This window comes from Artibeus jamaicensis, unplaced genomic scaffold, assembly GCF_021234435.1.
Source record: "Artibeus jamaicensis isolate MK-2021 breed Jamaican fruit bat unplaced genomic scaffold, CSHL_Jam_final contig_797, whole genome shotgun sequence".
Classification (NCBI taxonomy): Eukaryota; Metazoa; Chordata; class Mammalia; order Chiroptera; family Phyllostomidae; genus Artibeus; species Artibeus jamaicensis.
The window spans coordinates 17,408,558-17,424,950 of record NW_026521977.1 but is presented as its reverse complement, the minus strand read 5'-3'; the positions used below and the strand labels follow the sequence as shown (position 1 = coordinate 17,424,950).

General features: G+C 37.5%; 1 protein-coding gene across 1 annotated transcript in view; it reads left to right on the top strand.

The window, feature by feature from the left end:
* DCDC1 (doublecortin domain containing 1) overlaps window positions 1-16,393 on the top strand; it is a 383,276-nt gene that overhangs the window by 20,141 nt on the left and 346,742 nt on the right. The window contains exons 2-3 of the mRNA XM_053673152.1: window positions 14,537-14,806; window positions 16,026-16,182. Of these exons, the coding sequence (XP_053529127.1) occupies window positions 14,537-14,806; window positions 16,026-16,182 (427 nt within the window). The remainder of the gene's footprint in view (window positions 1-14,536; window positions 14,807-16,025; window positions 16,183-16,393) is intronic.

Sequence of the window (16,393 nt, the reverse complement as noted above, 5' to 3'; positions counted from 1 at the left end):
TAATCTAGGTTGTAGGTCCTTGCTTTTCATGACTTGGAATACTTCTTTCTAGCCTCTTCTTGCCTGTAAGGGGTCTTTTGAGAAGTCAGCTGACAGTTGGATGGGAACTCCTTTGAGGGTAACTGTCTCCTTGTCTCTTGATGCTTTTAACATTCTTTATCTGTCACCTTTGGTATTTTAATTATGATGTGTTTTGGAGTGTTCTTCTTTGAGTACAACTTGTTTGGGACTTCCTGTGCTTCCTGGACTTGAATGTCTATTTCCTTCACCAGGTTGGGGAAGTTTTTTTCATTATTTTTTCAAATAAGTTTTTAATTTCTTGCTCTTCCTTTTATCCTTCTGGCATCTCTGTGATTTGGGTGTTGGTACATTTGAAGATGTCCCAGAGGCTCCATATTCTGTTCTTGTTATTTTCAATTCTTATTTCTTCTTTCTTTTCTGATTGAATGCTTTTTTCTTCCTTAAGTTCCAAATCATTGATTTGAATCTAAATTTAGTCCCCTCCACTGTTGGTGCCCTGTGAATTTTTCTTTATTTCACTTAATGCAACCTTCATTTCTGCCTGGGTCTTTTTTATGCTGTTGCGGTACCCAGTGATTTCTTTTGAACATCCTGATCACCAGTGTTTTGAACTGTGCATCTGATAGGTTGCTTATCTCCATTTAATGTAGACCTTTTCCTAGAGTGTTGTTCTGTTCTTTCATTTGGGCCCTATTTCTTTGTCTCCTCAGGTTGGCAGCCTCCCCGGGTTTGTTTCTGCAGGTAGAGCTGCTTTGACTCCCTTAGTAGCATGGCCTACTGTCAAAAGGACACCTGTACATTGTGTGGGGCAGAACCTTAGGTAGTCAGTCTCCAGGGCAAGACAACCCATTTCACCACATTGTGGCTCCGTGTGGGAGAGGGCTCAGAGAGGGGCCGTGCCACTGCCTGGCCTCTGGACATTACCCGAGAAGAAGCTGTCTCCCCAGCATTTGTCCCCTTGCCAATCACTTCACTTTCTCCCCTTCTCTCCATGTGCCACTTGTGCCCTTCCAGCTGTTGCCCTGGTGCTGAATCTCAGAGGGGGTATGTGTGTGTGAGTCCTAAGTCCATTGCAGACCCTTTAAAAGAAGTCTTTTAAAATCAGACAGTTTCTTCCACTGTCTCAACCCCCACTGGTTTTTGGAGCTATAAGTTATGGCGACTTATCTTCTTGGCTCTGGAACCCAGGGCTGGGTGATCTGGTCTGGGATCACTCACTCACTCACTCCCGAGGTATCCCTCCTGATTTTTATCCCCCACATGTGGTTGTGGGACCACCCATTCTGTGACCTCTCTGTGCCTCTGTCCCTCCTGCCTGTCTGGATGAATGTGGCTTCTTTAAATCCTTGGTTGTTGGACTTTCATATGGCTGGATTTTCTAATGAATCTGGGTGAAATTTGTTTTGTAATCTACTAATTTTGGCTGTAGTTGCTTGCAGAGGCGAAGGGTGTTTACCTACACCCGCCTCCATCTTGGCTGGAAGTGAGCTGCGGTTGTTTTTAATGGCCGGTTTCAGGCATTCAAGTATTGTCATCAGGCATCTCTCCCTTTTTAAATCTCTCTTTAGCCCTCTTTTGCCCTCATCTGTTTTGGCTACGTACATTGTTCGTACAGCTAGCCACCCCAGAGAACAGAAAGCCACTTCGTCTCCTTCACGGGGACTCTGATGTAGCAATTGCTGTGTCTTGGGGAAGACATTTGTTTCTCTAGCCTTGGACCCACTGACTTCCCTGCTCAGAAAGCAAGGCCTCAGAACTTACGGTCGCCTTAGAATCAGGAGGAAGGTAGTTTCCAAAGGGAAAGGGCCGAAGAACAGGCCAAAAGAAAGTATCGTGCTGCACTTCTCAACAACATATTTCTGATGTTACGTTATGTTTGTATAAGAAGCAGTTTTCTGGCAAGCAATAAAAATTTAAATACTTTGCAACCAGTCATCATTTTTTTCTTTTCTTAAGAAGGCTTATACCAGTGACTTAGATCTATGATTTTGTCTTCCTGGAGGCTCTCATCTCTGTTCATTGTCAAGGGCGTTGCACATTTAGCAACTGCTGCACAGTCTAGAACGTGATGAGAAGTAGATCGTGATTCATGCCTGGTCTCAACTGAGAACAGGAGGATTTTACATTTTAAATCGAACAACGTTCTTCCGTATTCTTAGCTGAAAATGTCAAAAGGAGAAAGAGGAGATCACAGAGCAGCACTTTCTTGGTCTCCCTCGTCTCCCTTGACTGCAGCCGTGGATGCTCCGCTGCAGAGCAGCTCCAAAGGCACTTTCACTGGGGGTGACTTTCACTCAATTGAAAATACGTTTCAAGTGGTTTAACAAGGGAAGGTTATTATTTCAGCAGCTTGAACTGAATTCCAAAGGGGTTAAAGTGCTTCTATAAAGTTGTCCTCGTAAATGCTCAAGATTTTGTGGAGATCATGATGTGAGTAATAACTGAGAGATGTGTGAGCTGAGAGGGTTGTTGCCTGGCTTATGGTCCTTGGATTCTTTCTATTTTGTGGGAAGTAAAAGATAGGTGTTGCCATTAACATTATCACTGGAGTCTGACTTGGACAGGTAGCATTATGAAAATAACAATAATGCAGGGAAAATAAGATTTACTATGTGCTAGTTAACTTGAATTGTATCTATTTACTTCTCAAAAAATGGGAGGAATATAAGGTCGATAATATTTAAAAAATCTCCATTTTACCTGTGAGGAAACAAATACTTAGAGAAGTTAATCAACATAAACAAGGTCCCGCAGCTGATCAGTAGAGAAGGTATGATTGGAATCCATATAGATCTAAGTCCACAGCTAGAAATGTATTCTACCACACTTGCATGAAATATAAAGCAGAGGAGACGGAAGTATTCTTCTTGTGGTTTTTCTTTTCTCTATTAGAAAGTGAAGAGTGGCCCTGGCTGGTGTAGCTTATTGGGTTGGGGTGTTGTCCTGTAACGGAAAGGTCAAGGGTTCGATTCCTGGTCAGGGCACATACCTGGTTTGTGGGTTCTGTCCCTGGCTGGGGTGTGTATGGGAGGCATCCAGTTGGTGCTTCTCTCTCAGATTGATGTTTCTCTCTTTTCCTGTCTCCCTTCCTCTCTTTAAAAAAAATCAAAAGTGTCCTAGGTTGAGGCTAGAAAAAATGTGAAAGAACAAAAAAGTATGTCGGGTATTGATGAGCTATTGGACTATTGGTTGGTTAAACGTGATGAAGTTGTCATTATGTTAGACAGAAAACATGAACTATAAGAGCATTGAAGAAAATATTCATAAATTAAGATGTAAACTCCTTATAGAAATTCTAGGTCATATTTATATCTTAGAACATAGATTCCTTTTGTGTTTGTCACTAAATTTAGATGAAAATGGAATCTGGACTTTCAGCTCATCTCTGTTTTGCCTTATTCCTTTGAGTTATGAGGAATATTTGCAGTGTATGAGATCATTTACACAGTGTACTAAATATATTGCTAGATAGTTTTTGGTAAATTATTATCCAATAATTTAGAACTATGTCACTCATGATAGTGTTTTTTTCAATAAGAAATGGAAAAAATTTTAAATAGGGTTTTTAAGTATTCCTTTATACAAAAGCCAGTGCTAATAAAATGTGTACTTGCATATTTTTATTGCCTTTACAATTTATTTTTACCTTTCCTTTTCAAAATTGTAGCACATTCCCTTTTTGTTCCAGCTGTCTTTTGTGCATTTCTAGATTCTTTACTGTTTTTCCATTGCACTAATTATTTTATTCATTTTTTTCTGTCCCCCCCCAATTTTCTTTCTTTGATTCTGAGCTTCTTTAACTGGCTTTAAAAAAATTTTTTTTTATATGTCAGTCTTTCCTGGGACACTTTTCCATCACCTGATTGTTTATAGTTTGTTTCAGTCATCTCTTTCTCTCAATCCAAACTTCCTTTCTGTCACTATTGCCTGTTACCATTTACTTTGATTATAACGTACCTAGAAAGCGAAGTAACCCGCTTCTTGGCAATTGAATGGAAAGTCAAAGACAATGCCCAGAGAGCTTTTACTTTCATGAAAAAGAAAATGATGAATTTCAAACTGGAAAGGGTGACGCTCTTAAAGGGTAATGGTAATCTGAGACCTGTTTGTACTAATATGATCATCAGAGAGGGGCAGTTTTCTCTGTGAGCAAAGACGTTTCTCTTTTGACTGAGGTTAAAACTTCTCTTGTCTCACTCTTGTTTTCCTTGCTACCTTTCTTCTTTTACCATCTTTGTGATCTTTTAATGAGAAACAATTATTAAAATATAGTCAATTTGTTGTTCCTTTACTTATATCACAGAGATTGTGCTTTTCTACACTAATTAGCAATTGTACACTTTATAAAATGTGCTCGCATATATTAAACCCATTTATTGCAACCATACAGTGATCAATCACTTCCAGTGTCACCTGATGCTGTTAATTTACTCTTTGTTATATTTCCATCATTCACTCTTTTTTTTTTCTGGTATTGTTTCATTCTTCTTTTCCCTCTATCACTTCTACATTTACTTGTAATAGAGTGAAAACTGCTGTGCCAGGGTCCTTCCCCCAAGACAACCAATCACCAGCAGTATAAATGAGTTCCGCATATTGTGCCAAAGGTCTGTATCTTCCCCTTTCATGACTTACCACTAAGAGGTCAGATGACTGGAGAAGTCTAGCCTCATTCCTGGGGTGACTTCCAGAAAAGCAGTACAATAGTAAACTTTTCATACCCAGCTGTAGTCTAATGCATCCCAGGTGACATGGATGGGAAAAGACTTATTGCTCACAAGTCTCGAGGGGCAGTTCTGTCATACTTACAGAAGGTGTCTTTGAATGCTGAGTGAAAGACTTTCAAATAAAATTGCATTTTAAAATGAAGAGAATGTTATAAAATTATCTCTTTCTGTCTCACATAGAAAATGTTTTGTTTTAATGATTTGTAGCAGATGATCATCTAAGGATGTAATTTCATGATTTTTATCCATTGTATTCTTTTAATCTGGCTCTCAAGGAGACGAACTGCACCTAATCTGTTCACTCATTTTTTATGTCATTTTAGTTATCTTGGATATTTTTAATTGGAATGAGTTTTAGAGTCTCCTCTGAAGTGGAAACATTTGGTCATATAGCCTAATTTCGATATTCAAAAGATGAGCCATCAGTTCCCACCATGGAGTGGGTAGCGGAAGGGAGTGAGGGGAGTCCGCAATAGTGAATGAAGCAATGTAACAGCTCCCACTGTTTTCAACCTCCACTGCCAACTAATCACACTTTCGCAGGCTCATCATTTTTTTTAGAATTTTTCTTTAAGCTGAAAAAATCTCTACAGATCTGAACATTCATATATTATTTCCGTTAAAAATGTCAAAAGAAGAAAACTGTACTTGAACAATAACTAAATAAAAAATGTTTAAAAAATGTCAAAAGACTATTTCTTTTTGAAACTTAATTTCCTCTGGAAAAGTTATATATAACATCTGTGAACCCCACAGTTTTAGATTTTAGATGTACCTTATTTTTATCCCTTTGTATGTCCATGCAAACAGTAGTAGTGTTTTTTTTCCCTGTAGGTGGGATGATTTCTGTCCAGATATATCAGTTGGTACATGCTTACCAACACATCTAGGCCAAACTAGGTTTATAGTTTCTTCTGGTGTTGTAAATAAAATGTGAGTGAATTATTCACTTTTATTATTGACTTTCCATGATGTTTAAAACACATTTTATCTACCAACTGTAGAAAGTTTTTTTTGTATCTTTGAAGGTTATTCATTCCATGAAGTTGGGGAAAGTGTAGGGTGAGGTTTAGTGAAATCTTTGTGCTTTGTCTACTCCAGAGATTTTATATAAGTTTACACTCATCAGACATACATGGGGTTATTTCTCTTATTGGTTGTACACCAGTGTTTTAAGGTGATGATTTATTACTGAATGTACTTTAGGGTCATTTTTCTTTATGTTTATATTTTCTTATTTGTATTTATTCCAATTAGAGAGTTTAATTACTATTAAAATGGTAATAGGATAAAGATAAGTTTTACAAATGACAATATTAAAAAATAACTCTTTGGGAAGGTTTAAATGCCATAAGAATATAAAGCGAGAAATATATGCTTGTCAAATATACAGTATAAATAAATAATTTAGATGAAAATGGTTGACTACATTTAACAAAGAGAGTACCAAATAATGATGGGCTAAAGACTGGTTGTTAGATTTGATGTACTTCATTGTATATCGTAGGTAATTGCTATCCATAAAAATTCTATGGCTTCTGTATAAGAAAAAGAGACATTTTGACAGGCGACACTGGTATGAAGTGACAGCGAGTACAAATCCTTGGCAACTGTCATTACCCTGCCGTTGCATTCACATCCGAACTGTGTGATAACTCAGACCTGCACGTTTGTTACTGAGCCACGATCTGTCAAAGTAGCCACACTTTCTGCTTATGAATAGAATTATTAGCCACAGGGAGATTTCTGTCATAGAAATCTAAGCTCACCAAAGATGCTTTGTGTTTCAAAAAAGGAAGAAAATTTAAAAAATTCCGTGCCATTTTATGCCTGTGCTGACATTTCTGGTGAAACAGTTTTTATTAAGTAAAATAGATTTTTGAGAAACTATCACATTAGTATATATTTTAACTCCTTCTAAAATGATTCAAAATTCATAGATTTTGAATAAAAGTAAAGCAAACATGATTAGAAAGTTGTTCATGTAAATTAGGCTACAATTAGAAAGTAACAGGAAACTCTACCGAAAGCGACTTTAAAAAGTAGGAATAGTCATTACTTCGCATAAGTAGAGCTTCAGCACCAGGGCATTTCTAGGGTTAGATTCAGTAGTTCAGCAGTGTTACTGAGGAATGTGGCTCTTTGTATCTTTACTGCTGCCATCTTCAGAATATTGGCTAGATTCTTGGGTTTGAGGACTCCTACTGGCAAGATGCCTTATCACAGTTTCTCTTAACAAGATGTCTAATAAAGAAGATGAATGTTTGATGGCTTACATCTTTTTTTCTATGGCAACAACCCCTCCCCAACCCCAACAAACCTTGAAGCCTTTTTCTGATGTCCTGTTGGCCAAAGTGCAATCCCAAGCTGATTACTTAAACTGCAAGGGTTACCCTACAGTTATCCTACAAGGGAAATGGAACTACCATTATTGGGGTTAGACCATTGATGATTCCTTCCCTGGAGTCGATCGGGGTTAGCTTTCAAGGGGATCTCAAGAGGTTGAATCCTCAAATGTAATTGAATATTGTCATTTAATAAAAATTAGGGGACTGACTTAGATAAAATGAGCATCACCTGACATAACTCTTGGCTTGAGCTTTATTATATTTTATTTCTTAAATTGTGTTCATTTCTTGTCAGCAATGTTGTAATATTTTTGTACAATGTCGTAACCATCACAGCATAATTCCCGCACATTAATCTGGTTGCGTCCCTGTGGAAGTGTAAAACATGTAAAACAAGGATCTTACCCTTGCAAATGGGATATGAAATCATCTGAAATCACAAAGCAAACATATCAATATGTAAAACAAAGTGTCCGTTCACATACAGCACCTGATTTGGAGTAAGGATTGACTACAGTCTGGTGGGGTTAACTCTTCTTATGCGTCTTCTCAGCGTGAACAGTTTTCCAGGCTTTCTCTATACCCCTAACCTCTGAATTTCTCCCTTATAGTAGCCGGGACTTTTCCTTCATAGCACTAATCCCAGTCCTTGTAAATTAATGTGTGTGACCATTTGTTTAACATTATCTCTTCTACTAGACAATTATTGCTATCATGGAAGAGGTTTCTAGAAAACATAAGCACCAAGTTCAGGTTCACATTTATTAAACATTTACTCACTGACAGATTCATGTGACGGGTACAGATCTGCTGAGTGAACACCACTGGGCATGCAGATAACTATGGAAGGCAATGAGGTGCGGTTATAGCTGAGGGATACTGCAGGGGGCGATGAGCAGCACCAGCTGTTAGAAGTCCTTGAATACGAGATAAACAAGCATGCCTTTATTAGGATTTTTCTTCAAACTGCTATAAAAAAGCCACTAAGATTCACTAATGCCATTAAAGCAAAGGAAATGAGAAGAAAAATTGCTCTTGTCAAAATTAGAGTCACGCTCTTAAATCTAACCATGGTCTATTTATCTGCTTTTTAAATATTCCTCCCCAAGCATATTTTCTTATACTTTTAGCCCTCACATCTTTACTTAGTTGTTGCTTTGAAGCAAAAATTGTAAATTAGATTAAGTAAAAACCAAAGCGAGTAAAGCATAATTAAACAGGAGCGTGGTTTGTCACGGGACTTATAAATTCTACATGTCTAAGACCTGTCCCTGCTAATCTGTTTGGTTACAGTGGAAAGTCAACAAACAGATGAGGCATAGAACTACTTGAGAAACAGATACATGCTTAGTTCACTTCTTAATATGCCTTCGTATGTAATTCTGTGATTTGTCATATCCATTGTATCATATGTAGAAGTTGTCTACCAGATATATTTACCTAAACTGGATCTTTTTAAATTGACTACAGGTTTTTATTTATACTACTTTAAGGTTGAGTTTTGACACATATTAACTCTTCTAAGCACACATAAAATTTTAAATATTTGTATTTTGTATATACATATAGACATCATAACCACATTTTTCTTTGATGTTTTTATGACTTAATTTCTAATAATATTATCCAAATTGTTCAAATAAATATTTTTTCAATAACTGATGGTAAACTAAATCAGCAGTAATGTAGCTGATGTTTTTAAAAGAAACATACTGGACCGTTTACATCCAAGTGATTGCCTCTGCCAACACTCTCCTTTAAAACACCACTTTGAAGAAGTAATTTATTCTAATAATAATGAGTTCTAACTGCAAACATTTTTAAAGTTCCACTTTGGATTTTCCCATCAGCATCTATGGCACATTCTTTCAAATACCTTGAGTGAGACCCTGACTGGATAGCTCAGTTGTTTAGAGCATTGTTCCAGTACACTAAGGTTGCGGGTTCGATCTCTGGTCAGGACACATGCAAATATCAAGCAATGGATGCATGAGTAAGTGGAACAACAAACCAGTGCTTCTCTTTCTCTCTCTGTATGTGTGCGTTTATGTGTATTATTATGTATATCTTGGATGTAAAATTATAATCTTAGGTAATTACCTTAGAATTTTCTGGAAAATAAAATACCTGGATCTAAATTTGGTATGAAAAATAGATAATAAAACCTAAGTGATTATATAGCTTGTATAGTAGGCAGAAGTTTAATATGGTGCCCAAGTTTCCCACCCCCTGTACGTATGCCTGGGATAACCCCCTGTTCCTGAGTGGGGTGGGTGAGTGTGATGGGATGTCACTCCCATGATACACTCAGGTTACATAAAGTGCCAAAGGAGATTTTTGCAGATGTAGTTATGGTGCATAATCAGTTGCTTTTTAGTTAATCAAATGGGAGGTTATCCTGGCTGGACCTGACCTAATCAGATCAACTCCTCAGTGAGAGTTTGGAGGGGAGAGTCAGAAAAGTCAGAGAGGTGAATGAGTTTGTGCTGGCCTCAGAGATGATTGTCACTATGAGTTCTGTAGCTACAAGGAACTAATGTCTGGAAAACCCTGAATGAGCCTGGAAGAAGGCCCTGAGCATCAGATGAGACCGTAACCCCAGCTCGCCAGCTGGGGTTATTTTGTTATTTTGCGATTCCGAGCAGAGGATCCAGCTGAGCATTGCCCAGACTTCTGATACGTGAAAACTGTGCAGTAATAAACAGGTGCTGTTTTAAGCCACTAAGTTTGTGGTAATTCATTGCAAAACAATAGAAAACTAAGACAGATGTTTGATAGATTAGATACATAGATATTCTTTTAAAAGATGAATTTTTTGCCCTGGCTGGTGTGACCCAGTGGATTGAGTGCTGGCCAGGGGACCAAAAGGTGGCTGGTTATTCATTCCAAGTCAGGGCACATGCCTGGGTAGTGGGCCAGGTCCCCAGTCAGAGGCGTGCAAGAGGCAACTAATCAATGTTTCTCTCTCTCTCTTTTTCTTTCCTTTCCTCTCTCTCTAAAAATAAATAAATAAATAATCTAAAAAAAGGAGTATTTTTGAAGTAATATGATTGATATTCCTGTGTCAACCTAATATAGTGACTTAGTTTTCAGGCTGAAAAAATTCTTTTGTACCAGTGGTAAAAGTAATATTACAGTGATGAATTGAAATATTTTAAAGAAATTTAGGTCTAGCATTTTCATGGCAGGAAATGATTAATGAGATGTAATGATTCCAGCTATCAAATCTACCAGGGCAGATGTCCTGGGCAGTATGTTCCTCCCTTTGTCCTGGGCAAATCTACCAGGGCAGTATGTTACTATGTATGTAGGTAGCATGGAAATCTTACTGAAGAAGGAACCACTTGAAGTCTGTGTATATGTGAATTATTTACAGATATAATGAAAGATTTACAGTAGAGACATAGCAGACTTCCAGGACAAGATAGTAAGACTGACATGGACTGTTAAAAATAGATTATGTTTTATAAAATTAGCTCAAGTCGCAGCATGTGGTAGAAAGCCTCATCAGTGAGGACAATGTGAGGTTATACTTTTTTGGACCATTTCCTAAAACAGTTGGTTTTAGGAATTCACATGGAATTCCTACACCCATCCATGGAGACTTCAGATCAGCCAATAAATAAAAGTAACCATAGCACTAAACTAAATTTAGTATCAGTTTGGAAAAACAGAGTTGAAGAATACTATCATACAACTTTTCAAATCTTATAAAAGACAGCTAAAAGAAAATGTAGATTTTTTAAATAAAATTTTAAAAGATTTTATTTATTTATCTTTAGAGGGTAAGGGAAGGAGAGAGGGAGACAAATATCAATGTATGGTTGCTTCTTGTGCGTCCCCTGCTGGGAACTGGCCTGCAACCCAGGCATGTGCCCTGACTGGGAATCTAACCACGGTTGTTTGGTTCGCAGGCCCTTGCTCAGTCCACTGAGCTACACCAGCCAGGGCCAAAATGTAGATCTTAAAATAAATTATAATACAAAATTTATATAATTAATAATTTATAAGAAGCACAGGAAAGATAAAGGGGTAAAGTTAAAAAAATAAAAGAACATAGAACAGATAGGAAAAATTGAAAACAAATCAGATTACAATATAAGTTTTCAATTGAGTGACAAAGACTGTCTTGGTGAGCTAACTCTTTGAGTATATATTCAATGTAAACAAACTAAATTCTCAACTAAAAGACAAAGAGAGTCTTGATGAAGGAGATTACTATGTGAATATATACATGTGAATAAGCTAACTTCTCAAAAGGCCAAAACTGTCTTTGGGAAGAAGATAACTATGAAGTTATATACAAATCTGGATGTAGAGGCAGTTCACTTTAAAAAATATGAATGAAATGGGATTTCTAAGAGATCTTTGCACAGAGAAAAAAGGATGTTTTAAAGGAAAAAGTGGGGAGAAACAAGAGAAAGAAAAAATGGGGATTTTACAATTATGGTTACTTAAATACAATCAAGAGATTATAGCTACAAGGCTGTCTGGGAAAAGTCCAGCTATTGTAATATAATGAGAGCAGTTTATGGGACATTAATGTAACCTGGCAGCCAAGGAGAGTAGACTGGAATGTGCATGTGTGAACAATGACGACTTCACTGTACTAGTCAGTAGGGTGTGGTAGATGCAGCTAAGTGAGCATGTGCACTGTGTGGCTGTCGCATTCAAAGGGACTAAGTGAGTAGAGGAATGAATCTGCATCAAGTGTTGCATTAAGCTTTAACATTCCTCCGCAGACACTATTCAGATGATTCAGAAGGCCAAAGCTATGGGCAGCTGGTGATTGGAAGCTTCATGAGGATGACACACCCACTCATGTATCATGTCTCATACAGAGTGTTTTGGTGAAACATCAAATCACCCAGGTGACTCAGCTACCCTGCAGCCCAGGTTTGTGCCCTGCAACTTCTGGCTTTTCCCAAAACTAAAATCACCTTTGAAAGGGAGGAGATTTCAGACCATCCATAAGATTCAGGAAAATACAACAGGGCAGCTGATGTTTATTGGGAGAACTGTCTGGGGTCCCAAGGTGCCTACTTTGAAGGGGACTGAGGCATTGTCTTACATACAATGTTTCTTGTATCTTCTTCAATAAATGTCTCTATTTTTCATATTACCTGGCTGGATACCTTCTGGACAGACCTCATATATAAAGTAAGAGAGCTACTGGTTTGCTGCTGCTAAAGTAGATGAACCTCCTTTGCCCACCGCCCTATTGCCCTACCATATTCTAAATTCCAACGCCCCTTCTTATAGCTCTCCTTTTTCCTGAACTCTTTTGAAAAGGAATTTCAATTTTCTTACTAATGGGAAGGAAGGATGTTTTAGTGTTGCTGAGAATAATACTATAGGATCATGATAAAGTGCAGAGATTGTGTAGCCAAACTATCTGGATCTGAGTCGTGTCTCTGACACCTGCCTGCTCTGTGACCTTTGGCAAATTCCTTAAGCCCTCAGTTTACTTATATGTAAAAGGGGGAAATAAGAAAGGGCTGTTTGAGGGTTAAGTGAAGCTATACATGCTTAAAACAGTGATTGTCACTGTATGTGCCCTGTAAGTATTAGCTTTTATTATTGTTACTATTTTTATCCATAGGATATACCATTTATCCCTTGTCTGGCCTCTGGACTGAGTTCGAACACATATAATTGAGCAAATAAGGGCTAAAAGCTTATGGAACTGTTAAGGAAGACTCTGGGACTCTGCTTACAACGTCAGGGTGCAGTGCACAGCAGAGGGTAGGGTCAGAGAAGTGTTTCTCCTCCCCACCCCTGCTCGAAGCAATAACGGCATCCCAGGCGCAGGAGTGTTTGGGAGCACCACGGGGCAGCACCTCCCAGTGACCTCATTGTTCTTGGGACGGTCAGGGACTGAGAAAAAAAATTGGAAGGATTTTGAGGGGGATAAAGTTCTGTATTAGAACAATGGGATTATCATGCTGGGGGCCTTAAGGGGAATCCTACCTTACAACACACATCCCGTTGGGCCAACACTATCAACAAACTATTGGGCCACAAGGTTCAGGACTGGGTTAACGATCCCAATATTACATTCTTCTGTTTATGATTAGAAGTGGAGGATTTGTATTAAAATAATCAGAATAGCCTTTGAGTAGTTGTTAAATTTAAAAGCATTTGGTAGTAAGTTAAATTGTGTGAGGTATTTTAGCGAGCATTTCAATCAATCAATGTACAGCGTTTCTGCTTATCTCAGTGTAGCAGGAAGCCATGCCAGCTTGCCGATTATGTTCTCCTACTTGGGAGGCATCCGAGAGCCCATCTTACTGCAATTCTTCTGTACCATGTTATCCTGTGGTCCTCTCCATAGTTTTTTTGGTGAGAGATGGTTAGTTTGCCATCCACAGTCTTGCCAGTGGTGTTTGAGGTCACCTAGCTAGAAAGTTCTACCCAGTATGAATGCCCTTTAGTGTCTGTTGATGAAATTAAACTTTTGGGGGAATTGAATGTAAGTCACGCCAGGAGAGTCTGCAGAAGGTGATGTGGAATAGAAATGGGGAGACTCGTGAGGAAGGTAGCAGATTCGAGAGGAGGCGGGCAGAGGTAGGTTAGGTGCTAATGACACAGGAAGAGGAACGGGAACATGCAGTTGCTGAGTCAAAAATTGGCAGTTTACCCAACTTGTACTTACGTGACTGGTGTGTCTTAGAAAGCAGTGAATGGATTTCTGATTCTCTTTGTGCCTTCCTGGAGTGGCTTCATTGTCTTAACTTTCTGTGTATCCTGGTAATAACCCGTGTCAGCTAAAACACTCAGGATGTGTGACTTTCAGTGCCGAAACCAGGATAGTCCTGAAGAAACCAGGACGGGTTCGTCACCCTAACCTCAGGACCGCTGTGACGCCTTCACCAACCTTACTCCGCAGACAAAAATTTGCCTTCAAGGCATTCTGTTTTGCATTTGAAATTAATTCACACCCATAATCCTAAGCAGTTAATTTAACATATATTCTCTCTTTATCAAGGATTGGTTGTAAGCTTCTCAAGGGTAGGAGCCACATCTCTTTAAGTTTTACATTTTCTAATACTTAACAGAGTGCTAGTGTTTTAATAAATTAATCTAAGAATTTAAAAATTTTACTTAGATTGTGTCAAGGCTTACCCAGCTTTCTTCTTTAAGTAGTAATTAAGTTTAGCGGTTATGAATGTTGGTTTTGTCTTGGGACAAGCTTGCGTTCAGTTTCTCCCTGTACTTGGGCAAGTTAATTAGCCTCTCTGAGCCACACTGTCTTAAATCTGGAAAGTGGGGGTAACAATAGTATTTACTTCCCAGGGATATTGTAAGGATTAAACAAAATAATGGCTAAAGGTATGGTATTTTGTCTAGCACATAGAACAAAACTAGTTATCATGTGGTACTCGTAATAACTGATTACAAATCAATTCACTGTATTCTTCCATGGATTGTTTCTTCCAGGGAGTTAATGTCATCCCAGGCAAAAGCAGTAATTAAAACTACTGAAGATTATTTGCAGCCTCAGTTTGGCCCCGACAGACTTTTGCTTTCAGCAGCAATATCAGAAGGGTCAGGACTTCAAGATTGCTCCACACATCAAAAAGCATCAGATCACAGCCATGATGAAATATCAGACCCGGAGAGCTACAAATCAAACAGTAAAAACAATTCTTGTTTTATATCAGCCTCCAAGAGAAGCAGACCCGTCAGGGCTCCAGTGGGTCAACTGAGGTAATCAAAGCTGTCCCTCTGTTCTTTTCAACCAACTGCTGAAGGCTCTTCCTTTGACCAGAATGTATAACGATTCAGTTGACTGTTTCAGACATTAAAATGGAACACATCTCTGTCTCTAGAGTTTTGTTTCTGTTTTGTTTTATTTTTTTTTCTGTGAGAGCGTAAGAGTAGAATGTTGTTGATTACGTTTGTGGAAAACATGAAGTATACTTCAACTCAGATAATATGAAACTAAAAAAAATATTTGGAGCGGAAGTCAGTCTAGGACATGAAATATCTTTGCTTACCAGATATTTGTTTAAAAATGGAAATGTATACTTTTGATATTTAACCATCATTTTAAAATAAAATTAAATTGCAATGAAATTATCGTAAAGTAGTTTTTTGTATTTTCACATCAAAGTTGTTATTATAGACCTTTTTATCATACACTTTTAACCTAAGAGTTGGTGGATAGAAAAAAATGTCTGTAAAATAAAAATCAAACCAAGAAACTGATACTCCCATTATTTTCATATATTTAAGTAGGTGGGTATTTTGTGATTTTAATTTCCCTCAAGTTTTTATTTTAAAATGTTTGCTTTGCCTTCTGTGGCATTAAGAAATGACAGGTTAGTTTGAGAACTCTGAAGGAAGAAATTTGACATGGCAGTCATTGACATGTACTTCTGCTGAGAAAATTGTAAGGATTGACACTGGTTTTGACTGAAGAAAAAACTTAGAAATCTTCTCTTACTGCCTCTGAATGCTTTGAAATGAAAGCAATTACAATTAACTTTGGAATAAAAAATTTAGTTACAATCTATTTGAATTTGCAATCTTTTGAAAGAAGTCAAAGAACTTTGATAAACATGAAAACTTAAGAGAACATTTTTTCACTATTTTATAATGTTAAGACCATATTACTATTTTTTTGCTTTCTATCAGAATTTATAACTGGAATTTAAAAAAATGAGTGTTGTGATGCTTTATAAGTAAAACAATTAAAAGGACTTATTCTGATGTATGTGTTTTACATGAACAGTTTTGGCAAACTTATCCTATTTTAAATGTTTTCAAATACTTAAGTAGTTATATGCAATTATAAAATGTTTTTTTGAAGAACACTTATAAATAATCATTTGGGCTTATAGCTCTAAAAAATATCCAGGACAATATCTTTTGGAATGTTTTTACTAGGTAATGTGCATCAATTTCTACTTTTTTTTCTCTTCAGAGTTGCAGAGTTCTCTTCTTCAAAACTTCAGTCGGCTCGGAATTGGAGTAGACTGTCTCAAAGACAGAAACCTCCACCCCGAGTGATTAGAGTAACAGCTTACAGAAACGGATCTCGGACAGTCTTTGCCAAGGTCACTGTGCCAACCATCCCCTTGGTAACTAGTGTTCAAAAGTTTTCAGTGCTTCATTTCTTCCTTTACTCTCTTTATAATACAAAAGATGAGAAAAATGACAATCATCGTGTTAAAATTTTTCTAAGCAATGTGAATGTGTAAATTGCTCATGTATACGTAGAACTCACAGGCATTTCATTCTCTTTTCATCAATATATAAATAGTGTATTTAGTTAAACAAATGCAATGGCTT